Source organism: Carettochelys insculpta, chromosome 3, assembly GCF_033958435.1.
Source record: "Carettochelys insculpta isolate YL-2023 chromosome 3, ASM3395843v1, whole genome shotgun sequence".
NCBI classification, from domain to species: Eukaryota; Metazoa; Chordata; order Testudines; family Carettochelyidae; genus Carettochelys; species Carettochelys insculpta.
In genome coordinates, this window is record NC_134139.1 from 142,278,523 (window position 1) to 142,305,865 (window position 27,343).

Here is a 27,343-nt window from a genome sequence, read left to right on the forward strand (position 1 = left end):
CGCTTCTTTTCAATGACTGGAATCATCTCATCGGAGTTAGCTTCGAACCGGTCGTTCATGTTTCTAGCTCTTCTTCCAAACACCAACAAGGCCGTGTTGTAAACTGTATCCCTCAGATGTTGCCATTTGGATGTCACATCGGCGCCCCCAGGGACGCTGCGCAGATTTTCCTGGAGGGTCTCTCTGAACTTTTTAGCTCTCCCTGAGTTTACTGTCTTTCTGGAGTCAATGCGGGGCCTTCCAGCAGGTTTAGAGCGGCAGGTTTAGAGCTTGAGCTTGGAGCAAACTAGCAAGTGATCTGTATCACACAGTCAGCACTATGATAGCTGCATGTCAGAAGGATGTTTTGAGGTTATTACGTCTAGTGATGACCATGTCTAGTTGATGCCAATGCTTCGAGCGTGGGTGTCTCCATGACACTCTGTGCTGTGGCTTAGTTTGGAAGAATGTGTTTGTGATGCACAGATCATGGTACGTGCACAGTTCAAGGAGATGCTATCCATTGTCATTCATTCTTCCCACACCGAAGTGTCCTAAGCAGGAAGGCCATGAGGCCCAATCAGCTCCAACTCTTGTATTGAAGTCACCCAAGATGTACAGTTGTTCACAAGCAGGTATTTGCACTACAGCAGCACTAAGCACGTCATAGAACTTGTCTTTTACTTCTGGTGTGGCGTACAGGGTTGGAGCATAAGCGCTGATCGGGTGGATGGGACCGGCGCAAGTTTGAAGCGTGATCCGAAGAAGTCTTTCTGATCCGCCCATGACTAATTCCACCATTTGTAGATGGGTGTTTCTGACAGCAAAGACAACACCATGTTCTCTGGGTTCTTCTTGGGCTTTACCCTGACAGAAAAAGGTGTAGTCCTTTTCCTTTAGAGATCCCAAACCTGCGAGTCGCGTCTCTTGCAGTGCAGCGATATCAACTCGGAGCCTCTTCAGTTCCTCGTTGATGACAGTGGTCTTTCAGGTGTCACTGATGGCCTGAAGATCTTCAGTGAAGCCGGTCAGCATGGTCCGCACATTCCAGCAAGCAAGCTTAAATTGTTGATGTTTCTCATTTCTTCTTGATTTTCTTATTGATTTGCCCGGTGCCCAAATTTCAGTCACTTGTCAGGTTCAGGCACCTTAAGCCTCACGCACCCAGCGAGGCAGGTGAACTGTGGCGGGACAGTACCCTATTGGCTGGGGGCTGCCCAGCTTGAGGCGGGTGGTGACTGTCCAGTGAGATGCAAGGATCTCTCCCACCGTCGAAGGCAACCCCTGGCACTCGTTCTCTATGCCAATCGAGCAAGAGCTTATAACCGGTATCTGTTCCCTCCTGTGTTGACGTGACACTGTTCAGCGATGCCGGAGTACCTCTCTGGGAGCGAGCCTGGGCACTTATTATGGAGACTCTGGGCTGCTCAGACACCAGTGTCCCCCTCTCGGCTTTACTGATATAGTGCAAAGGAGAGGATAACTTATAGCAAAATATAGCAACTTATAGCAAAATGATTTATAAAGGGGAATTAATACCCACAAGGAATAATCTATTTAGCTTGAGATACGTTCCTAACACATACAATTCACACACATGTATATACATGTAATGTACCTATAACCCATAAACAATAAATAGAAATAGATAAGACAAGCATGTTGTTATTCTTATCTTGTAAATGGATTTGATGTGCTTGACAGTGGAAGTAGGGCTAATGAAACAGTATCCCATTCTTGGCGAGTTAGACAGAGGAGAAGGCAGTGGGGCAGGAGAGTCATCCATCACCTTACCTTCATTATTCAAGATGCCAATTTCTTCATCCTCCTCAACGCCTAAAGGATGTGCAACAACTGTTGGTCCCACTTCTTCCATGTCTTGAAGGCCTGAAGGTCCAGCTTCTTCCATGACTGATCTGGGTTTGGTTGCTTTCCTAAATAAAGACTATAGTATTGTTTGCTTCCCACCACAAATTTTTGCACCCAGAAAATCTTGATAGTATGACAAGCTGTCATTCAGAAGACATGCAACCTTGGAAGGGTGATCAGTCAGATCATGACTCTTGATTGCATCGATTTCATCAGCAAGATTAAAAATATGGTGAAGTCCTTTATCTTCCTTCGTCATTTCTTCTTCACCTTTGTCCCAGCTTTTCTCTTCAAATGCTTGTTTATTTAGCTCTTCCAAGACTTCATTACTGAGGGGTTCTGAATAAGAAACAAGCAATTCAGTCAAATCCTCTTTGTCGAGTTCAACAAACATAATCTTTGCTAATGTCACCAACTCCTTTTGAATGGTGGTCTCATCGAAACCAAAAAATCATTCACTGCTTCTGGATAGATTTTACAAACAAAACACTTATTTTATCCCATGATGCGCCAATGTGTACCACTGCATCCATTACGTTAAAAGTTTTCTAAAATTCCTGCATGGCTGGTTTTCCTTTGTGTCTGTATCCTTGATGAGTCTCCTGAATGTTCTATGTAGACAAAGGCTTTAAAGTTAGCAATTGCACCTTGATTCATTGGTTGGATCAGCGATGTAGTACGTGGTTGTAAAAACTCAACTGTAGTGATTTCTAATCTAAGTCACGTGCAGCAGCACTGTCTACAAGACAACTTTTATATGTTATAGTTTGCTCTCTAATATTTTTTCATTACAAGTACAAAGTAATCCATGAACAACCCGTCAGAATATTTGCTTTGTCATCCAAGCCTTTTGCTGAGACTTCCATGTGACAGGAGAGGAGACCTGATCTAATTTTTCACAGCATGAAGGTTCTCGCTAAGATAAATGAGCAGTGGCTTCATTTTCTTGTCTCCCTTGGCATTGTCACTGAGCTAGAGTGTCAGGTGATCTTTTGAAGCCAGCACACTTTTTTCATTAAGAGAAATGCAGGTTCATTTTGGCATGTGTTTCCAATAAAGGCCCCTCTCATCCATACAAAAGAATTGTAGCGGATCATATCCTCCTTCCTGAATGATCTCTCTCAGCTTTGCTTTGTATGCTTCGGCTGGCTCTGTGATGGCACTCACTGCTTCACCTTATACTCTAATATTCCTGAACCCATACGGTGACTGGAAACTGTGAAACCAGCCACAGTAGCATTGAATGTTTCTTCTTTACAAGCGACTCCCATCTTTGCTTCTCTTCATCTTTCAGAAATTCGAATAACCTCGCTGCCTGCTCCCTGAATGGCACTTAGACTTATTGGCATATTCTGCATCTGCAAGACATCCAACCACACAGCCAACATTGTCTCCATTGTCTCCTTTCCATCACCTTGCTTCTTTGCTGAGTGATATTTATAGAAGAATTCTGCATCCTATGCTTAGCCTTTTCCATTATAACATCTGCATTCCTGGCAATGGTATGAACCTTTGTTGGAGGTAGGCCAAGATGGCGAGCAATGTCAGCAGCCTGTTCACCATTTGATGTGCTTTTTCAAATCTACTTTCACAGCGAGACTCACTCTAACATGTTGCCTCTTGCAAATGGCACTTAACTTAACCAACACTATTTCCCAGTCATGGTTAAAGGATTACACAAATATATTAAGCATACACACAATACATTCACTTCAAAACCTACATACAGTGAGGAGGGCAATGCGAAGGAGTGTGGTCCCTTAAAAAACAACTTAAGTGCATATCTGTGTGATGTATAATGAATTTTTAGTTTCCTTAATCAATGGGCAACTTATATGTGAAACTACTTATAACGAGGCGACTTACAGGGACCCCCTGTAGTGGTTCTCAAACTGGGGCAGGTGTACCCTCGGAGTACACAGAAGTCCTCCAAGGATACTTAACTCCTATAGATGAGAGAGGAAGCCGTGCTAGTCTACACACTATCAAAACAAAAAGCAGTCAAGCAGCACTTTAAAGACTAGCAAAATAGTTTATTAGGTGAGCCACGAAAGCTCACCTAATAAACTATTTTGCTAGTCTTTAAAGTGCTACTTGACTGCTTTTTGTTCCTATAGATCAGTGTTTCTTAAAGTGGGAGTTGTATCTCCCAGTGAGGTTGTGGGAAGGGTTTAGGTGGTCACAAGCGCAGGACTGACATTACGGGATAGTACACATGGCGACTGCCTGGATCCCATGCCAGAAGGGCTTCCTGCAACCTAAGTTAAATGCTTAGGCTTCAGCCATGGGAGGTGAGGCACAGGCTTCAGCCAAAGCTCAGAAATGAAAAACAGGGTCAAGCATGACACTGAAATGCAAACACAATCCATGTCAATCAATTTTATATGGCAAAAAATAAGTAACCAATTATTCAGGAATATGCTCTGACACTTTTGTACTTTTATGTCTGATTTTATAAGCCACTAGTTTTTAAGCAAGGTGAACCCTTGGGAATGCAAAAGAAAACAGCAACGAAGGGTCCTGTGGTACCTTATAGACTAACAGAAAAGTTTAGAGCATGAGCTTTCGTGAGTTAACTCACTTCTTCAGATGTTAACTCACGAAAGCTCATGCTCTAAACTTTTCTGTTAGTCTATAAGGTGCCACAGGACCCTTTGTTGCTGCTACAGATCCAGACTAACACGGCTACCCCTCTGATACAAAAGAAAACAGGTTCTGTAAGGGTTGAGAAGCACTTTTCTAGGTAAGTTCTGTGGGTAGGGGAAGTGACAGGTGGAAATGGTCCATAACTGATTATTTTCCAGAAGTGCAGGACCTAGGGAGTGGAAATAAAATGGAGTATCCTTTGCTAAAATTTAAGAACTTAAGACTAGACTATTGAAGGTTTTATCAGGTTTCTAAGGACTAACTCAAATAATGTCACTCTTACATGCCTCAGACTTGTTTTGGAAGGGTGAGTTTTTAAATGTTATACATTAATGCAAACAGACAACTAAAATCTCTCCATGTTTTTCCACTCTAATAAAAATAGTTTGATGAATTATTTGTTAAAATCCTGTAGAATTCCAAATTTTCTATGCCAAAGAGGTTACAGAAATATTCAAATGAACCTTTTCAAAACTCACAGCAAACTTCAAGTAATATTTCCCCTTCTCAATTTCTATAGAGAGGGAAAAAATTCCAGCTACAAAAATTTAAAATCCTTGAACACAAGATAGTTTTGTAGACCTTTCTACCTGTTAAATGAAAATCCTATTATATCCCTACTGTGTGGGTGCTTGTGCATCACATCAGGGCCAGGTGAAACGTTAGTGGTATAAACTGGGTTTATTTGGTCAAAGGTCCCTCTTTCACAAACCCCATAATGAGAAGCTGATTTTAATAATCCAAGTGCTCTAAAATCCACCTGTATAAAGAAATAGTCTTGAAAACTGGTGTGCTACAAGAGGAGCTAGCTTGTGGTGAAAATTGGAGTCCCTTAGTAAAGGGGTTCCCAACACATACAGCCCCATAAACAGAGCTGTCTATAACTATCAGTTCTGCTGCATGGCGCAAAGCTAAAGGAAGTTTAAGACTGATGCTGATGAAATGTAAAGCATGGACTATCCTCATGACCATCTACTGAATAATACCAAGTATCAGCTTAGAAGTATTTCAAAAGATACTTCACTATAAAAGCTTTAAGACCTCTACTTATGGACAGTTTGCAGTTGTAAGAGTTGTTTCCTCGGGAACATCTTGGTGTGCTATGCACTCAGATTCCTTAGGAAACTAGGGCTGCCTGTTGCATAAAAGGCTCATGACACCAGTGTTCTCCCCCTCTGGAGTTTGAGATTCACCACACACCATCTTTTAAACCAATGCATTGGAGGATACAATGGAGAGCACTGTAAAATTATTTTTATATTTGAAACACATGTACTCATATGCTATAATGTGAGCCAGACCCAAAACAAACATGAAAGTCATAAATATTCCAGTCACTGTAAAAAGGGGTCAAATTAGTCAAACACCAGGGCTGAGCATTGTGACTAATCAGCGTAAGTGCACTGTCAATGATATCCATAAAGGTGGCTGACTTGGACAAAATTAGCTCTAATTATGAGCTTTTTCCATACAGGAAAACACAACATTTTTGGAGAAAGCGTAAGCTATCTTCAAAATACCCTGGTGAGGTATTTACTTCAAAAGTATCATCAGCCGTACAACTAATAATGCTCTAGCAGCTGACATTTACTTGAAAACCCTTTTTCCACAAAAACTAGCACTTTAAAAGATGTAATTAATGAGTGTGACCCCCTTGGTTTGTGCAGACTGGAAAAATTACTGCAGGACATTGTAATTTGATTTCTATGCTTCACTAAATTTAAGTTGTTTAAGTGATATCACAGAACCATATTTGCCAACATGAATCTTATGCTAGTCCTTAGAACTGGACTTTCTATGGCTATGTATCCAGATTTAGCAATTGCTTCAGACATGTTTCAGATCTGAGTGTCACAACAAATTGGTTTTCTTTGTTCTCACACAGTACCATTTAAGAGGAACATTATTACAATAGCCAAATATTGTCTTTAATCTTTCCTTTATTAACTTATTGTATTCAACATACTCAAGGCTAAAAACTGAATATATTTGGATTTTAGAACATTCTGAAATATCAGCTGTTAAAACTCTCAGTATAAAAATTTTAGAAGAGGCTCTTACAGAAGGCAGCAGATAACGAACGTACACAATGCACATTCTCAGAAAATGCCAAGGAAAGGTCTCTAGCTCACAGTACATGGGTGACAATGCATGGTTTCAACAGCTATTGGGCATGTTATCGTGAACCATTCACTTGTATGTAAAGCTCTAAGATCTTTGTTAGGCAGATGCACAGCATACAAGCCCCATGCAGGAGATGCAGGGCTGTCTTTGTCCGCCAGCCCCCGCATGGAGCTGCCTCAAAAAAGCTGCCACAGCAGTTCTGTATCAGGGCCATTTGGGAAGCATGCCTCTTCCCTGGCTGCAGCAGGCTGGTGCTGTGGCATGCGGGGAGAGGCCCCCGCACCAAGTCCATGCTGGGGTCAATGGGGAGGGGCCCTCCCTCAGCCAAAGTGGCCAACATAGGGCTGCCTTAGAGCTGCTTGTCCCAGGAAACAGGCACCCTTCACTGGCCCCCACCCAGCCTACCCCAAATACCCTTCTCCGAGCTGTGCCCGTTGGAGCTGCGGGAGTGATAGGCTGGCACCTCTCATCTGACACCAAGCTGTTGCACTGAAAGATGGCAGAGACAGTCTCCTCTACCCAGGGCAGCCTGCACACTGAATCTCATTCCTGGCCCTATCCCAGAGCCCATACACCAGCAGAGCCCTGACCTCAACCCTCTATCCCAGCTTTGAGTTCCCTCCCACATGCAGCCTCTTGATCCCAACCCCAACATATGCTTTGTGTGGAATGACTTTATGTGATTGATACATCACCTCAACATTGGTGCATATAAGTAGTCATTTCACACATGCACATAAAAAAATTAAGGCTACCCGCAAACAGTCTGGGCATGCAACAGAACCTAAGTCATGCTGCACATACACAAATAAAAGACACTCTGACATGTCGATTTGGCTGGATCCACATTGTAGGTTCAACTTTTATCCTGAACAACTTTTAAAATACTGCACCTCTAAAGGCAGTGGATGTTGAACATCGGCATAGACTAACCCTACAGGAGAAGGTAGCAGTTTTGGGAGAATCAGAGCAACAGACCTAACTTCAGAACTGTACAAAACAATTATAGGACTATAAAATTTTGATGTCAGCTTTTATTAAATGGGGTATTGTAAGTAGTATATTTCTGCCTTTTTTTTTTCCTTGAGGGGATAGGGAAGGTAGATACAAATCAATTTTTACAGGTTTAACCTCTCTGGTCCAGCATGATTTTAGCTAGCCAGATGTGCACTTGTGTGTGGAGGCAAGTTTCCCATGGTCCCATAAAGACTGTTTACAGCCACCAGCCTTGGCTCTCAGTGCCTCCAGTGTTCTATGCTGTTATTTTGCTCTAATTTACCTCTAAATGTCTTCTACGAGCCCGAAAAGCAGTGAAGGTGTTGGCAATCAGACAATGCTGACCTCCTCTGGTTCGTCAAATTCTCTGGTCCTGCATTGGTGAGGTCCCAAGGGTGACTGACTAGAGAGATTCAAATTGTATTTGAACAGAATGCTTCACTCTCCAACTGAATCCCCCTTCGATTTTACTTTGCTTCTTGGCCTCAAGTCCTACAGCACTGTACCCAAGCCCAAATGTGAAAAGGAGCAGGTCTGTTCTGTTATTTCTGCTGCAACCACATTATATGCAGCAGCAATAATTTGATGCCTCGGATATATGAAAAGCAGGTGGGAAAAAAGGAAAGATTTTAAATTTCTATTTCCCCCTCCACCCTGCCCCAGCTGCAACTCTTTCCATTAAACAGAGGGAAACACAACTCATGAGTTTGCTGCTCCTGCAAACCTGCTTTAACTAAAATGAGTTACAATTTTGGGGCAAAAATGTGTAGGACTGGGCAAGAAGCAGCCAGGCTCTACACTTATACTCTTGTCTAAAAGAGAGTATTTTGTGGCAGCAGCACAAGAAGCCTGATGTCATGAAGAAGGAAGAATGGATCTCTAGAGAAAATTAACCTTTACACTGAACCTTTAGCTGTTGGAATGTCCACCACTTTTGAAATATGTACTATGGCAAACAGGGAACAATCACAGAGAAACACTTCCCCCCAGAATTAATAAAAACTGCAAACTGATAACACCCACAAACTACAACAAAAAGCTGACACTCCACTTTAACTCAAACAGTAGTAAAAAAAAAACAAAAAAAAACCACAAAGTCAAACATACCTGCTAATGCAATTTCAAATATATGATGTTATTAGGTCTTTTTTACATCAAGAAAGAGTACAGTTTATTTATAAACACTAGACTAAAAATACACTTTAACTCCAGTAAAGAAAGTCTTGAAGATTTTTAGAACGAATTCAACTTGTTTTCTCAGAGCTATTCCACATCGCATGGTTAGGTCAAGAAAAGGCAGCTCACATCAACCTAACTACATCAATGAGAGAGTTAAAAGCTTATGTCAATGTTGTCAGTGCCACAGAATACTTGTGCAGCTACTGTGCTACTTACAATGGCTGGCTATGCTGTCAAAGCCACGCAGCTAGAGCCCAGATGGCCTCCGCTCCTCTGGAGGGCTGAATGGCTGGATCCTGCTACTGGGCACCCCTGCTTCCCATCTTGCAGGGAATGAAGAAGAGAAAGGGCAGCCTGATAGGACCCTGCGATCCTGTGAGGCAGCCCAGCTGGATCCAAGTGACTGGGACCTCATCTCCCCCCGCTGCCACTTTTTGGTCAGTAGAAATGCTGTTAGTGAACACACACACCACTGAACCAAGAAGGGTAGTGTGGACAGGCACCACTGCAGTAATTACCTATTTAAGTCAGCTTACCTTTTTAATGTATACACATGCTCTCAATATCGGCAGTGCAGGCACAATGCAAGGCCTATTTATCCATCACTGCTTAGGTTATGAAAGTTACTCATTAGGACAATTTTATTTTGTATGGTGTTTGTCATTAAAGTCATAGAATGCTTAAGATTTGAGGAAGAAACTACAGGTAAAAGACAAGGAAGCAAAGTCAATGAGAACGATCATTAACTCCTCTCCCAGCTCCTTCCAGAAACTAAAAGAACAGCAGTCATATAGCTGTTTAATAGTAATCTTCTTAAATCTGTCAACCTGCTTTAGTCACTGCGAATATTCACTAGCTAAATTTTCATTTCAATAGTTTCCGAAGATATATCAGCAGACTACTGGTCTAGCTTCAAACTTTTTTTAAAATAATTACAATTTTAAGGATACAGCAATCTCACTTGGTGCCTGGCAACGACTTAATCGGTCACAAAACAAGTTATATGCAGAATACACCTAGAACTGCAGCAGCAGGTACATTTGATCTCATGACTGAGGTAACAAACTGCAATATAAAGAGGTTTTTGAAGATGCTGTGCAAACAACCACCTGACTCAAGGGAAAGATTAATGCTCATGAAGGTTAAACAGCTAATTCACAAGTGAACTTTTTACATTCCATACAAAACATCACACTGGAAACACTAAATATTGGATACCCTAAATTCTTAAACACAGCTCAATTTCAAGCAATTGGAAGAGTCCCATTCATGCTCCTGTTTCTTACAGTTTTACAATCTCTTTTGCTGTATGAGCACACCCCACAGTCATGAACAGGTTTATCTTCATGGTATCAGTTTGGTAGAAATACTATTCGTTATGGTAATTTTTTAAAAAGGGAACTGAGGCACAAGAAGACCAACAGTAACCGCAGAGCAAGCAGGTTCACTGTGTTAGCTTTAACATAGCTAGCACAGGTAAAAATAGACAAAAAGATTCATCAGCATGAGCTGACATGGAAACGTAAGCCCAGTGGGGATCTTGGACATGACGGATTGCTGGACACACTGAGGCCCATGATGCCATATTTTCATTACAACTATATTAAAGTAAGCATAGATATGCCTGTCTCCTTTACAACTACCACTTAATTTGAAGGGAAACATATACTAAAAAACTTCCCCAGTGACATGGAGTCTCAGGAAGAGCAAGGAACTAAGAGGCGTTGGAAAAATATTTCTAATTACATGGAAACAGAAGTGGAAGAAGAAAACTTTGGCATCAAGGCTGTGTCATTCCCAAAGCAAAGTATGTGGATTAGGGGGAATCATGCTAAAAGAAAAAGAATGGGAGAAAGAGGATCAAGTCTCTTGGTCCATACACAGAAGCAAAGAAGAAGATATTAAATCTTCCCATTTATGGGAAATGGAACTGGGTGGCTAGTCTTTCAACCAAACATGATGGGTTGAGAGTTTTTGGCACTTACTAGAAACATATGATATAGAAGGCAAGCTGGTTTAAGAGAATTTCTTAAATTGAGGCTGGTCAGAAAACAGGATGGGTTTTTTTTTTAAATCACCTTTTCTAAACTTGCTTGTCACAGCACTTGTTTTTTGTACCATTAATCTCAGAGGTTCTTGAATGGAGTCACACGCCATGAGTAGAGGCTGCTCCAGCCACCCAGATCAGCCCCTGTCCATGGTGGGCCCTGTGGTGCTTGAGCAACCACCTACCTTTGGTGGCAAGGAGCTGCTCTAGACTCCACCAGTTACCCACACTGGAACAGGCAAGAAAGAACTATAAAGGGCAATGCTTACAAGTTAACCTTTCCCATCACTACTCTAGATAAAGGGATATCTTTGTATTAGACTCTAAGTGTTCTTTGTCTAACTGTGAACTCAGACCTAATCTGCTTCCCGAATATCTAAACTTAAACAATCCCTCCCAAGCTTGTCAGTTTTCTCAATCTAGTTTATAAACTTTTCTCTCAGAAAGTAATTCATCCAATTGTTTGTAATAAACATGGTCCATTTAGTAATATAAAACAAAGATAACATAACCTTGATCACCTAGGATCCAAGAGTGTGCTGAAATTGATTCACTCACCATATAGCTTAGGCAAGACACTGTCTCAGTTTCCCCCTTTAAAAAGCAAATGTGACACAGACATGCCTCCTACTTTGTATGAAACGTGCCATCAGTAATTAAACTTAACGGTTGCATGGAAAGCATCACAAAAAAGGTGTAATTGAGCTTGCAAACTTTTATTATGATTGTTGATGTATGTACAAGACAAAAAGGACCAATCTGAGGTTACAGTGTTGACAGCGAGAATTTGATAATTCATTTGCGAGTTTTTAAATCAATAAGCATGTATATGGAGCCACTTGGGATTTTTTGAACACTGCCACAGGGGTCTGCAACCAACATAGTGAGAAGAGCCATTTTTTAAATTTGGTTACAAAATCAATACCTCAAAAGCTGCAAAGCACATGAACATGAGACAGTCAAGCCATACTTTTTGTAACCCCTATCTTAAGAGCAGTGCGTACACAATGATTTGTACCAGTTAGAAAGTTTGTTACTTTCTCCCCTAGATTGAGGGCAAGGAAAACACTGGGGACAGGGTCTTAAGCAGGAAGGAGCAATACCCTAATCCCCCACACTAAGGAGGAAGAACTGGGTGGCAACTGACACTCAATGTCACACCCTGTCTCCCCGCAGAGGTAGGCCAGCCCTGCTTGGCATCTCAGGAACTGACATGGCTGCTGGTTTGAGGCAGCCTGAGTTCTCCTGCTTCCAGGAGCAGTGGCGCACAGATGCCACAGCTGCTCTGCACAAGATCGGGCGCCAGCTCCCTGCCTGGCTGTCACGTGGCAGCAGCATGCCCTTCCGCTTCCCCACCCATGTGCTGCCAGGGGAGCAAAGAGAACACTTGCAGCTGTGTCTTGCCTGGGAGGCACTTGTTGCCCATGTCAGATGCAGGCAAGCAGAGGGGTCATTTCCCCCTCCATCTGCCTGTGCCTGTTTTGCCTTCCCCTCCCCTCTAAGCACCCGGATCTACTGACCTGCACCGGGAGGAGGGAGATGGCTGGAGCCAGGCAACAGGGAAGACACAGGTGAGCAGGGGAGGGAAGATGCAGAGCTGCCCCTTATACCTCCCTGCTCCATTGCCAGACTGCTATCTCCCTGGGCCCGATTGGAGTCACTGCAGCTGCTGACTCCTCTTCCGCTCCCTGCCCTGTTGCCCATGAAACAACAGAACTAAATTCAGCTGGTTTAATGGCCAGATCCCTCCCACCACCTTACTATTGTTTCAGCGGCGGCAAGTCAGCGACCCAGAGGAGTTGGTGGCAGCAGTGTCCAGAGCCACAAATGACTCCTTAAAGAGCCGCAGGTTGCTGGCCCCTGCATTAGCAGATATACCTGGGGTTGCTGGGCTCTCTAACTGGATAAAAGTTTTGAAAATAAATGAAAAATGCACTCCCCCTCCCCATGACAGTATCTTCCCAAAATGAAGAAAAATGAAGGCTGGAGTAAGAAGGGTTCAGGGTGAGGAGGGCAGGGGATAGGTGACCTACGGCAGAGAGTTGGGCGTGCAAGAGGGCAGGATGCGTATGATGGTTATGCAGAAGATAGGGTAGGTGGGAGGTGCAGAAGACAGAGCAGGGGTCCCAGGACAGAGGGCTGGGAGGTGAGGGGTGAAGTTACCAGGGCCACCAATGGTGGTGAGGGTGATGCTGCTACTGTGGTAGCTCCTCCCAAAGAGCCAGGATGGCTCTCCCCTTCCAGCTGCTCCTCCTGGGAGGGAGGGATTTGGAGCTGCACGCAAGTCAAGTGGGGGCTGGGGCTCTGCAGGATGGCCCTGGCCTCCAGCTATGCCCCTTGGTCTGCTTTGCTGGGGATAGTGTTCTGTTCTGCAGATGTTGGGAGTGAGGCAGTGCTTTGCATCCTGCCTCTGATCTGTGGGGACCATGCTTTCAAAGCTACCTCTAGCGGCTCCCTCCATCCCACATCCTGTTCTGTGGGGTGCTCCAGGGGCTGAATAGGCTCCAGGGGCTGCCCCCCACCTCCAACACCCCATGTGGCCTACAGGCTGCCTGAGGGGGAATAGGATTCTGGGGGCTGCCCCCAGTAGTCCCCATACAGTCTGCAGGATGTGAGGTGGGGGAGAGGCTCTTGGAGCTGCCTGAGACTCCAGTGGGCTCCCACTCCCCCATAGTCTGCAGGCTGAAGAGGGGGAGGCTCCGGGGGGCTGTCCCACCTCCAACTGCTCCCCTCAATGGGTCCCAGGACTGTCATAACCAAGACAATCTTCTGGGAGAGGGCAGTTTTGCTTTCATACTTAGAATCTGCAGTGTGCGCCAAATGAACTGTTGCAGTGCTTTGACTGGATATACAGGGACCATGGGGCTTTACAGTCAATAAATATTGTGCAATCAGCACACACCTCACTTCACCTACCCTTGCTTTATGGGTATGCCACTTCAGGAATATCTGTAGAAAAAAGTGACATGGATTGAAAGCAGTGAAATCTGGCAACCACGTGTATTAGTAACTGTAAACACACCTTGCATGCTGCACACAAAACCCTGATGGGCTGTATATGGCCCTCAGATCACACACCACTGTTGTAGCTCAAAGTGTCACACAATAATTCTGTCCCAGTAAATTAAAAGTTTTTGTAACAGTAAGCCCATTAGACCAACAATCAGACATCTTTACGCAGTCACACCTAGTAGAAGTCATGGAAGTAACTCTGGCACAAGCTGTTGCCCTCATGGAATGATTTAATATCAAAAAACTGTGCCAAGCTCAGAATGACTAACTTCAATCATCAAGAAGGACCAGCCATTAATGTTAATAAAAAAATAGTTCTATCAACTGACAATTCCTTGCCATAATATACTTGCCACTCTCATGCACAGGGAAGCCATCGAGCCAGAAATATAACTTCTAGGACAAAGATGGGAGAGTGGTGGTGGTGGGGGGGAGAGTGAGAGAGAAGAGAATGAGAAGAAATGAAGAAACTGCAGAACCCAATGATGAGATGCTACATCCATAAATAAGGCACCAAGTTTAAAACGCCTTAAAAAAAGTGAGGAATCACAACTATAGGACTGGAAGGGACTGCAAGAGGCCATTTAGTCCAGTCTCTTACACTCGTGGCAGGATAAGGCATTATTTAGACCATCTCTGAAGGTTCTAACTCATGGTTTCCCAAACTGGGGGTGTGCCCCCGGGGGAGGTGTGAAGAAATTCTGGGGGGGGGGGGAAGGTGACTTGGCCCCCTCCCCATCATTTCCCCACCCCAAGAAAGAGCCAGCCTTTGCTTCCGGCTCTCAGCCCGTGCCATTTTATGTGGGCAACCTGGCGCAGCTGCTATAAAAAGCGGACAACTGGCGAAGACCCATGTGGAGCTAGCTGCCTCCTGCAAAAGTGCATGAGTGTGGACTGGGGGTGGGGGGAGGAAGAGTAAGATGAGGTTACATGGGAGGCTGGAGGTGCCTGGCTTGGGGGAGGGGATGGAATAAGAGCAGGGTGCTGGTGGTGCCTGGGTTTGGGAAAGTGGAGGAGCTCAAGCAGGCAGCTTGCGAGGCTTGGAGGACTTGGGCAGCCAGCTCCTGCATGGTGAGGCTCAGGCTGCTGGCCCCAGCATCGGCTTCTAGGGACTTGAGAAATCTGAGAGGGGCTATGAATACAGTTTTCAAGACCGAACAATTATCTACAATCTTTCCTTATAGGTCATGTGGCCTAACCCTTTAATCCATGGGAGTCCAACCTTTTGGCTTGCCTGGGCCGCATTGAGTGAAGATAGTCTTGGGTCGCGTACAAAATATATAATATAGTTAATGTATATAAATCACATAATAATGTTAAAAGTTTACGATCTTGTGGGGCTGCATTACTAGCTGTCCAGGGCCGCATGCGGCCCGCAGGCCGCAGGTTGGACACGCCTGCTGTAATCATTTTTGTTGTGCTCCTCTAGACTTCCTTAAATTTGTCCAAATCTTTCCTGAAACGTAGTGGCCAGAAATGGACATAATGCTCTAACTGAAGCCTAATTAGCGTGGAGTAGAGTGTAAGAACTATTTTTCTTGCCCTGCTTACAACACTCCTTTTAATACACCCCAGAACAGTTAGTTTTTGCAAGAAGTACTCTTGACTCATGTTTAGTTTAGGATCCACTCTGACCTTCAGATCCCTTTCTATAATACTCTGTTCTAGGCTGTCATTTTCCATTTTGTATATGTGCACTGACTGGCTCTTAAATAGACTACTTTGCACTTGTCCCTATTGAATTTCATCCTGTTTACTTTAAGCCATTTCTGCATTTTTTCCAGATCACTTTGAATTTTAATTGTGTCCTTCAATGCACATGCAATCCCTGCCAACTCGATATTCCCTGTAAACTTCGTAACTGTATTCTCCTTCAATTATTTAGATAATGGCATAAAGATATTGAAAAGAACCAGACCCAGAACTGATCCCCATGGGACTCCACTTGATATGTCCTTCCAACTTTATTAAACAACTGATAAATACTCTAAGAAAGCTTTTCCAGCCAGTTATAGACTGACCTTATGATAACTCCATCTCGGTTTCATGCACCGATTTTGTTGATGAGAAGCCTTATGAAAGTCAACACATACCATATATATTACCTCTCCCCTACTGAAAATGCTTGTTACTCTGTCAATTAAAGTTACTAGGTTAGTTTAACATGATTTATTTTTGACAAATCCATGCCGACTGTCACTTATCACCTTATTATGTTCTAGGTACTTCCAAATTGATTGCTTAATTGTTTGCTCCATTATGTTTCCAGGTACTAAATTTAAGCTGACTTATCAATAACTCCCCAGGTTACTTCCTTTTTTATAGGCTGATACTATATTTGTCCTTTTCCAGTCTTCTGAAAAACTCTACCCTCTTCAGTGGCTTTTCAAAGATAATCACTAGTTGCTCAGCTATCTCCAGTCAGCTCCTTAAGCATTCTAGGATATACTTCATCAGACCCCGATTACTGGAAGGCATCTAACTATACCCAGGTAATTTTAACTTGTTCTCTCTCTATTTTAGCCTCTGATCCTACAACTCATTTTTATCAGCATTCACTATGTTAGATGTCTAAATAACTACTAACCTTTTTTGGTACAAACTGAAACAAAGTTCTTTGCAGATTGACCAGTATTCTAGGTTCTTTGCCCATGAAGCTGAAATTGATCTTCAGTAAACCTGGCATAGCAATTTTTACCTGACTTCCTGTATGCTCCAATAACAATAGCTCAGATCAATCTTGACAGAATAGCATTTTGAGTCTTGTTGCTTTTTCACTCTTCTGCATATGCTGCAAATATCTATTCTACATGCTTGTGTTCTGCCAAGTAATTACTATCAATTTTAGAGTTCACCTGTTTGTCAGTGTTACATTTGTTCAAGAACTACACTTAAACCATAAGAGCTACGACCACAAAATTTGGTATGCAACTTCCTCTCACCCCAACTTCAACCAATGTCAGGGTTTGGTTGTGCCTGCAAAGTAGGAAAATATCCCAGCATTTCCCAGAGCATAAAAAGAGAGGGACACTGACAGAAGGGACAACATACTTCTGGACCACCACTGGACAGTAACTGCAGAGAACAGCAATACTGTAGGGTGACCATGAGGGGCAGCCACAAAGGGAAAACAATGGCCATATGGAGTCTGGGCTCTCCTCGCTGCCAGGAGAGATGTTTGACCACAGTGCCACGCAGGGGGAGCCTTGCTGCTCCCCCCAAATGCCCCCTCTCCCCCCAAGCTCATGCTGAAGCTGGACAAACCCCTGCACACACCAGGCCAGGTCCCCCCAGCTGCTCTCCCTGGGGCCAGAGAAGAGAGACAACCCCTGCCACAGCTGCTGTACTGGGGCTGGGGAAAAAAGTGCTGGCTACAGCTTCCCCGCCCCAGTGTTGTGCTGCAGAAAATAGCTGCAGTCCTGCCTCAGGCTCTATTGCCCTGCTGCTACTAGGCTGAGGCCAGGGGAAAAAAGGTGTGGCCCCGATTCTGGGATCCCCACAGCTGTTGTGCTGGGGATGGGGGAAAAGCTGTGCCAGGGGGAAAAGCTCCCCGGCACCCCTGCTGTTACACTCATAGAAAAGAGGTAGTGTGGGGGTGGGGCTGAGGCTGAGGAAAAAACCCCTGCACCCCCCTGCTGCTGTGCCAGGACAGGGGAAAAGCCCCAGGTGTGCAGTGACTACCACCAGGATTGGAGAAAACAACTGCTGCTGCTGCTCCCCTTCCGACGCCACTGGGGAAAGGTCCCACAACTCTGACTGTGCTCCCCTGGACTCCACCCGAGTTCATGCTGAGGCAGGGGAAAAGACACTTCCACAGCAAGGAGCCCAGGCTGAGCCTCCCCCTGCAAGGAGTCATGGCAGGAGCTGCAGAAGACAGCCCACCACACACACAGTCCATCCCAGAGCCAGCGGGGCCAGGAACTGCAACCCAGACCCGCTCAAGGAATTGCCCGAACCAGGCAGCGCAGCCCTGCCTTCCCCTCAGACCAGCTCCACCTCACTGCTATGGCTGTCCCTGGTAAACCCCTCAGACCTCCCAATCCTCTGCCATAAGCCCCCTGCTCTGCAACCTCCCAATCCCTGCCCTAACCCACACACACCAAACCCTCTGCCCTTAACCCCCCAACTGCTGCCCTGACCCCCATGAAACCTCTAAAGTGATGTTTGCACCTCTATGCTCTATCCAAACCCTCACACACCAAACCCTCTGCTCCACCCTCACCATATCAACCCCATCCCTTCCACTAAACCCCCCACCCTCCCAGCCCCTGCTCTCTTCCACTTTGGCCACAGCCCCCCGCACACCCCAACCCTAACACCACTTCTAAGTCTCTCCCCTCCAAAAAAAGCCTCAGCCTTCAGGCCCCTGCCCTCAATCTACCACATTTCACCCTTGCTGTAAGCCACCCGCACACCAAAAACCCTGCTGTGACATCTACACCACCCATCCGCTACACCCAGACCCCACTCATTCACACCAAATGCTGTGCTCTGCATCCCCACCATCGTTCCCTCGCTCCTGAGCCCTACTCCCTGTCCTGGGCATGAGGGGATAGGCGAGTCAAACCCTTGCCCTTGCTTCTCTACCCCTACCCTCAGCCCCTGCCCTCCACCCTATGCCCTCACTGCAGCACCTTCTACTGCCTGCCCTATCCCCCCACTCACCTCTCCCAGGCCCCTGCTGTCACTCCTACACCACCCACCTACTACTGTCAGCCCTCACACACCCCAACACGCACCTACCCCTCTCTATTTATTCTAGCAAAAGACAGAAAGAATGCAAATATTGTCCACTAAAGCTTTGTGATCATTGAATCACTCAGACTTTTAATACCAACATTTTTCCTTCATTTTCCAAAAGTACAATCATTTGCATAAACCATATACATTTTCATTTTATTTTCCAAAACAGAAGCACCCATGCCACCCCGCACCCCTGCAAAAAAAACCCAAAAATCTTACTTCACTTATATATACAAGCAACACCGGGTCAACTTACTAATAGCTGATAAGTATTCAAAATACATTACCTGCATGTGTGAGGATTTAAAGTCAGACTGTTTCGAAACTAAAAGTGTTAAGGAAAGGTCTTTATTAACGCGATAAGGGAAAACAGTATCAAGAGGAGTTCTGCTAGAATCTCACCACTTTGTGAAGGGGAAAAAAAGCCACGAGATAGACAGCACATTAACTTCAATTACTCTTAAAATGCGAAGGCCAAGAATGGAACAGGGAAATGACAGAAATTGGTTCAAAGGGTGGTTCCATATGACCTATACTAACGTCAGGTTCTAGCTGCTGACTGGGATTTCAGTTTGCTGATTGGTTTTGACCACTGCTTTAGCCCATGCCTACACTAGGGGACTGGCAGTTACGCCACTGTAGTGTCTCCCAAGTAGCTGCTCTGTGATGCCACAATAGAGCTCTCTCACTGAGATAATTAAACTACCCCACTGAGCAGTAGTAATCAGGCTGGAGGTTGCCTGTTAATTCTCCCCTACACCTCTGACTAACAAAAGTTTTATCGACAAGAGAGCTGGTATGGGCATAGCCTATGTGAAGCTGATGACATGAAAATGTGATGGTAGGGCACCCTTCTTTCCAGAAAGCTTGATTTACATGAGCAATTGCTCAAACCATACAAGGAGCTTACAGAGAAGTTGTCAAAGAAGTTGCAGCATCATTTGAGAATGTTTGAGACATTAGCTCATGCTTGCAGCACCATTTCGGAAGGTACATCATATTGCCTCTACTGAGGCTCCCTCTTTAAATCCTCCTCTGAAAACCCTCCACTCATGCATCTGATGAAGCGAGTCTTTGCCTATAAAAGCTTATGCACCAAAATATGTCAGTCTATAAAGGTGCTACAGGACTTCTTGTTGATTTTGAAGATACAGACTAACTCAAGCTACCTCTTTGATTCATATTGTTACGGAATCAGAAGTGGACTCTTTCCTGATTCCTGAAAGAAGTTGTCAAAATTCAGATACTTGATTTGTAAATAGTCTCAGAGGGGGTCGCCATATTAGTCTAACTTCAAAGAGAACAAGCAGCCCTGTAGCACCTTAAAGACTAACATTTATTTGGTCATGAGCTTTTGTGGGTACGACCCACTGCTTCAGATGATTAAAATGGACAATTAGAAGCCAGTGTTTATATAGTAGGGGGTGGGTGGGCACAAAGGAAGGAGGGAAGAAAGGGAGAAGGTTACCTGTCACTAGTAGGTCCAGCGGAGGAAGAAAATTAAGTGGAGTGAGTCCTATTCCTGAGAACAAAGGTGGGGAAACTGCCCTTGCAAAGCATAATATAGTTGAGATCTCTGTTAATGTCTAATTTAAATGTGTTAAATTTGCAAATGAATTCCAATTCAGATGTCTCCCTCTGTAATTTTGTATGGAACTTTTCATAGAATGAATACTTTTAAATCCATTACTGGATGTCCAGGGAGGCCAGTGTTCCCCTATAACAATAGTACACATAAACTAATTGCGGAAGCAGAATTTATGTCCATTCATCCTAGGGCACAGAGTGTCTGTGGCACATAGAGTGGCACTGCTGGCACCCAATGGCATATATTGCATCAGTGGATGTACAGGCGTACGGCTGACATGGCATGGGTGATGTGGTACAGTCCTGTGATAGTGTCATTTGTATAGATGTGGACGGAGATAGAAACAGGTTTGACGACACATCAATGGACATAAATCTGACATCAGGAATTGGAATCCCCTCTCTTTTTCCCCTCCTTCCTTCAGCCGTCCCCCCTCCCATTTAAACCCTGGATTCTAAGGATCTATTCCAGTCATTTGAAGAAGTAGGTTTTACCCACAAAAGTGCATAGCCTGATAAATTTGTTAGTCTTCAAAGTGCTACAGGATTGCTTGTTTGTGAATTCTGGAATGCTATGGATTGAAGAATCTAGTCTCAATGTCACAGGATTCCAGCATCTGACTCATGGTTTCCCAAACTGGGGTCGTGCCTCCCTGGGGGGGGGCATGAAGATATACCAGGGGGGTGCGAGGCAACTGATGCCATGGTTAACAGTTTCCTTCTGGAAATACTTCTGGAATTTGCTAATGTTACGGTATGCACCATGGTAGAAGGAATCATGAAATGATAATGAATGGATTCCTACAGGTGACCTTAGTTTGACAAAAGCAATGCTTGGGCATGTTTCACATAGAATTGGGGTTCTTGGTCCTCCCCTTCCACCTCCCCCTATGAAAGAAAAGTTCGACAGAACTGAACTTTACAAGGATGGAGAGGCATAATACTCAGGAGGAAGGGAAGAGAATTCTGTCTATCAGGCGTTGGACACCAGCCAAAAAGGTTATTTGGACTGTTCTGGCCCAGATGTGAAATGTTATTTTAGTCTGTTCCCAGTGGGTAAGTTTGCAAATAACTGGAAAACAACACCAGTAAGATACAGAAATTCTACCCAGCATAAGAAAAGTCAGATGGAGGTCAAGTGCAAGTCTTACCTTAGTAGAGCATAGCATATTTAGAGAAATGTGTAAGCTATGCAAGAAATGTTTGATTAAACTATTATGTATACTTTTTGTAAATGCTGACATATATATGTTTGAATAACAAACAGCTATCAAGGACAGAAATACTCTTGATGGCATAATGGAAAGATACTGAAGCATAATCAGAATAGCAACTTCCTGACAATCTTTTTTTAGTTATGATCACCGGCATGTTCTTACTGAACAAATCTATCTCCTTGTGGGTATATGCACTCCTAGTCATATTTGTTTATTTTATTGAAGTTTCTATTACTAAAATTGTAATACTGCCCTATGGTCCCATTCAGGGACTATGTTCAAAGAAGAATGATGTTAAACATTACTGTTAGTGGAAACAAGGCCAGTCATATTTCAGGTCATGCCAACTGACTGTAATTAACCCAGACCAGGCAACATGTTTTTCTAACATAATGCATGCTCCCACTATAAGCAACATCTAACCTAGATCTGTAAAAGCTTGGGAGAGGGATGTTCTTTAGTATGTACATAGCACAAGGGGCTTCCAGTACCTGAGACTTCTAAGCACAACTGAAGACTACAAATACCTAAAGTTATTTTTAAAGTAAGAAGATAAAACTCAAAATACATAAAGGGATACGTTGGATATACATTTTACACTTCACAGGTCTTTTTCTGACTAACTATACTTGGATAGGTCACTCACTGGCTCTTCTAATTCTATTTTAATGATTTTACAACTATGCATCAAGCTAGGGAGCTTCTCAGGTTAATCAACTAGCTAAAAATGATGGCTCTTGTTTACATTAAAGAGAAAACTAGTGTTTAGCATTTTATTAGTGATAGAATTTTGGTTAATATATTCCAAAAATTCATTTTCACAGTATTAAAAAAGCCACCATGATAGGACAACAAGTGCATGGGATAAAAATGTGTGGGCATGCAGCAAGTTTTCTGAGACTGACTAAACACAATTCAGCTCACTATCTGTCTGGCTGTTAAGAGCTGGTTTTCTTCTGTAGGCACTGCAGCAGAAAAATTTGAGAGATCTGAAGGAACTTTATACCACACAAGATGTGGGAGAAGTGAATTAATTGGTGAGATAAATTGGCTGGGCATAAGCAGAGTCAAGGCAATAAAAAGCCTCATAGGTAGTGTGAAGCTAAAACATAACAAAAGACATTAAAATAAGAAGGAGACATTTATATTTGATGCTATAGGAAGGTGGTGGCAAATGGAGGAAAAAAGGGTGATACAAAGCAAACAGCTAGAAGACAGTGTATCGCATACCTATTTTAAACTGACAATGTATGAAAAGTTACAGTAGTCAAAGCCAGAGAGGAGATTAATTACTTAATATGCAATACATTAAGGAACAAGATTAGGGGTCTGACACTCCGGTCAGGGCTATAATGGCTATACACTGCTACCAGAGAGCGAGTTGATTTTTTTAAAACTAAAAACTAACAAAATCATCATATCAGTTTTAAAATATTTATCAGTAGCAAGGAGGACAGCTTCTCTGGAGAACTGTCCATTCTAAATCAATAACTGCAGAATCTGTTTTCATTAAAAAATTAAGTTTCTTATCATTGAAGATAAACCTCAATAAAGTGAGCCAACACAGATGCGTCTTTCTGAATCCACATGCAGATCACTCTAGCAACTCTGCTGCCGGTCATAGCTAGAGCCCTGCAACTCTGAAAAACTGTTTTATATCAGCAGGTATCCAAATCTGTGGATGTGAATATCCACTGCTCATTTTTGCAGATATAAATTGTGGCTAGTATCTTATAAATTTGAAGATATTTGCTTTAGATGCAGATATTTGCATGCATACAGATGTCAATGAAGTGATCTCCAGCTCATTTTTGTGGATGCAGATCCATTTTTTTTTTCTGTCTTTACAGGGCTCTAGTAATAGGTTTCCCAAACAACATGAGTAGTTTGCTCAGTAAAAGTTGACAAGGGACTAGTCACTTTCACTACTAAATTCAGACACTGCAGGCAGCAGTAAGAGAAGAACAAGATCCTGTCAAGTATCAGAGGTAGTGAGTTAGTCTGTATCTTCAAAAACAACAAGTCCTGAGGTACCTTATAGACTGACAGATATTTTGGAGCATAAGCTTTCATGGGCAAAGACTCACTTCAATGTACCTTCCCTGGTGGTCGCCAAGCACATGACTAGCAACTGTAGCTGGAAGCAGATTCAACTGTTGGATAAAATAAGCATGTTTATACGCAGGAAAACATCTAGTTTTATTTCATGAAGGAATATAAGTCCTCATGCTTCAGGGCATTAGGCAGCTTCTAACTGTCAAATGACAAGAAAAAAATTCCCTGTAGCCTGATTGTTCCATAATTGTCCACTGCAAGTTCTCTTACACCTTCCTCTAAATCACCTAACCCAGGCTACTGCCAGGCATACAATATTAGACTAGAAGAACTAGTGGCCTGATGCGATACGGCAATTCCAATGTTCCTAAAAAGAGAAGCTGGACAAACAAACAGCTTTCCTAACCACCAATCCCCAGGCTCTGAGAGGTGCTTGAGAGGCTCCCAATTTAGGCAACTACTAGCCACAGAGTGAGGGATGGAATCCACAAGGAATACACAGAGGCAGCAGTTTGGTAGGTGCCCAGTACACCTACTACTTCTGTGAAACTGTGGCTGGAGATGAACTTCCACATCTAGCTTGTTCAGACTAGGCCTCTTGCTATGAGATTTAGTTCTTTGAAAGCAATTACCTAATCCACCTCTCAAGTCTATAACTAAATGTTACAGTATTCTTTGTTACAGATGATTATTCAGAAGCCAAAGAAATAGAGCATGTCTTTTAGACAATGAGTTCCAATTGAAGCTGCTTTACATGCAGTTTGGACATATGTTGATATGGAATTCAATGAGAGTAAAAGTGAATCTCATTATGCCAGCTGTAAAGTGATATATGAAGTGACTGCACTTTTCTGGGAACTGTGCAGAAAGTGCAGCCTAATATCCCACATATGATTTTCTAAGAATGAGGGAAACACGTAAAGTCTTTATGACAACTGATAGCGAATACACAAGTGTTTACCCTACACATACAATGAGAATGGTACGACATTTTCACAACAAAATTGAAGGTACACTGCATTTCATTCTTACAGCAACTCTGGAATGAAACTACCTTATTTTTTCAAGGTACATGCACACATATTTTTAAGACTCATGGTAGATACCTGAACTGTTTCAGAATGGAATTTTCAAATCAGCTAAGGGATTTAGCTATACAGCTTCCATGGAACTGAACATGACCTGATCAGCTAAATCCCTTATCTGGCTTGGAACCTCAGAACCTACTGATGAACCAATGTACTTTGTGCTATGCTTTACTCTAAACAGTGCAGAAGTAAGTTTCTTAATCTAATATGTCTTAACCTTGCTATAGTTCTCCATCAAAATTAGTATTACTCACATCATATCAGCCACATTAATAAAATTCTGATATTATCTACAAATCTGTTCAATCCTACCTGCTGGTTCAAAAATCAACTGTCGCTAACAAATCAGAAAAGTTGATATACTACAGGCAGTTTTTAAACATTGACAATAACAAGCATGAAAAAAAGTAAGAGAAATTGTACCATGATAGTCCTGAAGAAATATTTTGACTATTTTTCTGAATCTGCACAGAATTAAGGTCACAAGTTCTGATTATGCAAATTCTCTAATTGTTTTGCATATACAAATAAGTGCCTTTAAAAAACCAAGAAGAGGTTGCCTTTGAAGTAACGCTAATGGATTCCCTGGTAAACGTCCAGTGATGTAAGTTTTCTACAATGCCATTAACCACTGTCCTCCATGCAAACAGCCACATTTATTTGAATCAGAATCATTAATATGAAGTAACTCCACGTGAGAAGGCCCTACACATTTTCAGGTCAGCAGGCTCCCGAGAACATGTTTAGAGATCAACAGTTCAGACAGAGATGGGAAATTTATTAATTAGCTGTTAAAAAATTACAGTACAGATTCTTAAAAACATGTGTGTTAGACACTTGCAAACACTTCAGTATTTTCAAATTTAGTTTAAAATAACTTTGAATCAGAGTGCTTCTCACCCCGCCATTATTAAACCATGTTCTCTATGGGGCCAACACAACTGACAAACCCTTCTTTAATAGCAGCAGCAGTAGTGAACTTTAGAATATACCTCTCTATGTTTTCTAGTGAGTCCTCATATTAAGACACTCAAAAGATTAGGGGGGGAAAGCAAAGGAAATGTGTGGAATTTGAACAAGGAAGCGGAGATCTAACTCAGGAATTTACACACCTGGCTGGGGCTGCAAAAGAACTTCTTACTGGAAGTTCTTTATTCTACAAGAATTCTGGAAACAAGCATTTGTTTGCAGGTTTCTGATCTCTAACACTTTCTGAACACTGTTGTTTACCAGAAAAAAAATTCACTGTTCGTGTGAGAACGGATAAACATAAGGTAAGGGACATTTTCAATGACTTACACGTTGTCTTACAGGAGATAAGGGACTATTTTGTTGTAACAGCTCTTTAAAACCGATTTAGGAGCACCACCGGGTAATCGGAGCAACCTGCAAGATTTCTACTTTAGGACTAGCCAATGCCACAAGGAGCGCTTTTCCTGAGCCGATTGTGATGCGACGGTGATAACTGACAACGACGCTCCGACAGTCCCCCCTCAGTCACTGCAGTGATTCCCTGGGCATGAGGAGAAGGGAAGCAGAACAGCCTCTCTGGGGGCCGATCGCACCCCTCTCCCCACCGTGGGGCAGGCCGCGCGGAGGTGCACAACAACAGAGGCCCGGGGCGGTGCCGGACTCTCCGCACGCCAGTCCCGCACTCCGGAGCTCTCGGAGTATAAACAGGGCTCCGGAACGGGAGTCTCAGCTCCTCCCCCGGGCTCGCGAGCCCTGCCGGAGGGCTGGAGGCCCGCAGCGCCCCGCTGCTGCTCCCGGCAGGGCCGCTCGCGCCGCCGCCAGGAACAAAGGCCAGCCGAGGCGACACCAGCCTGCAGAGCACAACAAAGGGACCCAGAGACCGCGAGAGGCCGGCGGGCGAGGGAGGGGGAGAGATTACGGGCCGGGAGCAGCACCCGGCGCGGGCCGCCTAATCCGAGTCCTCCAGGAGGCGCAGCCTCCTCGCTGCACCAGGGCCCGGCCCACGGCAGCCGCGGCCAAGTCCCAGCGGCGCTAACCGCCGCCACCGCCGTGCCGCTGCCTCCTCCCGCGCGCGGCGGGGGCGGCGCTGCTCCCGCCCCGCTCTCTCCCTCACACACACACACACACACACACGTCGGGGGGGGGGAGGGGGCGGGAGGCGGCCTGACCTGGCACAGCTGCTGGCAGTATTCGGTGGCCGCCTGCACGGCCGGCTCCGCGCTCTCCCGGAGCCCGCTCTCCAACTCCAGCAGCCGCTCCGGCAGACGCTGCAGCTCCAGGAGGCCGCCGCCGAGGCTACCGCTCTCCTGCTCGGCCTCCTCATCCGCCATCTTCGCACCCCGCTCCGTCGCGTACGCAGCCACCCCCCTCCCGCCCGTCCTTCGCTGCTCAGGTCACGTGATTACACAATGCCACGTTCCGGGGAGGGGTCACGTGCGGAGGAGCGACAGGAACGCGCACTCCCTAGCCCACGGCCGACAGCGTTGGTTGGGAAGAAGGGCGGGTGTGGCGTGTCACGTGACGCGACGACGCGCGCCCTGGGCGCCGGGCCTGCGTCACCACGTGATCCTTCTTCCCCGGCTTTTGGCGGCAAAGGGAGACGACGAAGCTCAGGCCTGTCTGGCCGCCTGTGCGGTGTCCCGGGACACGTGACGTGCTGGTGAGCCGACGGGAGAGGAGCCTCCCTCCCTTGCCAGAGCTGCCTGGCCTGGGGCGGGGGCCAATTGCACTGGGGTTCGGTGTGTTTGGGGGGGGTCCGCCGGAGCGTCTGCTGCCTGGGTCCCTTTAAATAGGGTCCGTGGGGAGCCCTGAGCTGGGATCCGCGGAGC

General features: G+C 44.5%; 1 protein-coding gene across 1 annotated transcript in view; it reads right to left on the bottom strand.

Annotated features, from left to right (window-relative positions):
• Positions 1–26,967, bottom strand: part of ZNF292 (zinc finger protein 292) — an 89,492-nt gene extending 62,525 nt beyond the window's left edge. The window contains exon 1 of the mRNA XM_074990912.1: positions 26,684–26,967. Within this exon, the coding sequence (XP_074847013.1) occupies positions 26,684–26,845 (162 nt within the window). The 5' untranslated portion in view covers positions 26,846–26,967. The remainder of the gene's footprint in view (positions 1–26,683) is intronic.
• Positions 26,968–27,343: the final 376 nt, after the last annotated feature.